General features: G+C 49.5%; 1 protein-coding gene across 1 annotated transcript in view; it reads left to right on the forward strand.

The window, feature by feature from the left end:
* Positions 1–1,162, forward strand: part of Tmem270 (transmembrane protein 270) — a 7,484-nt gene extending 6,322 nt beyond the window's left edge. Inside the window, exon 3 of the mRNA XM_008848393.1 lies at positions 867–1,162. Within this exon, the coding sequence (XP_008846615.1) occupies positions 867–1,157 (291 nt within the window). The 3' untranslated portion in view covers positions 1,158–1,162. The remainder of the gene's footprint in view (positions 1–866) is intronic.
* The last annotated feature ends 209 nt before the right edge of the window (positions 1,163–1,371 follow it).

Below are 1,371 nucleotides of genomic sequence, written 5' to 3' on the forward strand. Positions count from 1 at the left end.
TGTGTGTGTGCGTGTGTGTGTGTGTGTGTGTGTGTGTGTGTGTGTGTGTGTTTGTGCATGTGAGTGAAGTGCCCATGGAGGCCAGAAGAGGGCATCAGATCTCTGTAGTTGGAGTTACAGGTGATTGTGAGCTGCCTAGCATGGGTTCCCTGAACCAAACTCTGGTCCTCTGCAAGAGCAGCAAGTACTCTTAGCTACTGAGCCACTTTCCAGCCTTAAAGATTTATTTTTATTTTTTTTGTCTGTGTATGCCATGTGTGTACAGATGCCCTCAGAGGCCAGAAGAAGGTGTCAGATCCCCTGGAGCTGGAATTACAGGTGGTTTGTGAGCCTGCTCAATGTGGGTGTTGGAAACCAGACTTGGGCCTTCAGCAAGATCAATATATATATACTCTTAAGCACTGAACTGTCTCTTCAGCCTCAAAGAGAGTAACTTTTTTTCCATTTATTATTATTATTTTTTGTTTGACTTTGTTTTTGTTTTCTCAGACAAGGTTTTCCTGTAGCCCCAGCTGGCCTGGAACTCACTATGTGGACCAGGCTGGCCTTGGTCTCCCAGACATCCCTCTGCCTCTGCTTCCCAAGTGCTGGTGTTAAAGATGTGTGCCATCATGCCCAGCTCGTCATTTATTATTTATTCATGTATGTCTTGTGTGTGTGTGTGTGTGTGTGTGTGTGTATGTGTGAGTGTGTGTGTGCCATGCATGCAAGTAAAGGTCAGAGGACAACTTCAGGGAGTTGATTCTGTCCTCCCAACATATGGATCCCAGGGATCAAACTCAGGTCCTCAGGTTTGACCCTAGGTGTCTGCTGGGCCATCTCTATAGTCCTTGCCCTTGCTCTTCCCTGCCCAGACTCTTTTGCAGAATTCTGCCGTACCAGTACCAGAAGCCCTGGCCTTGATGAGACGTCTGTACTTGTGGGTGGAGCACACAACTATGCTGACCTCCTGGAACCTGGCCTATCTGGTCACCTGGACCACCTGCCTTGCATCTCACCTCTTGCAGGCTGCCTTTGAGCACACAGCTCAGCTGGCCCAGGCCCAGGAGGCCAAACTCCAGGAGATCTCTGGGCCCTCTCCTCCCTCCTCATTTCCGGGGTCGTCCACCACTGAGGCTGGGCGCTTCCCATCCCAACCTGGAACCCCTGGAGAATAAATATGTCCCCATCTGCCTGTCTTGGTGTGATCTGGTCTAGGGATTCATTGTCCTCTATAGCTGGACTGGAGGGACATTGTGTGAGAGTCCAGCACAGGACTACCTCTGGGAAGAAAACCATGTTCCCCTTTCAGGTGTCAGTTATCAACTTTTTCAGACACTTTACGCATCCTTTGGTTTGTCTCCTAGCAACCCCTGCATCTGACTTGACTGA

Source organism: Nannospalax galili, unplaced genomic scaffold, assembly GCF_000622305.1.
Source record: "Nannospalax galili isolate Female #2095 unplaced genomic scaffold, S.galili_v1.0 scaffold644, whole genome shotgun sequence".
Taxonomy (NCBI): Eukaryota; Metazoa; Chordata; class Mammalia; order Rodentia; family Spalacidae; genus Nannospalax; species Nannospalax galili.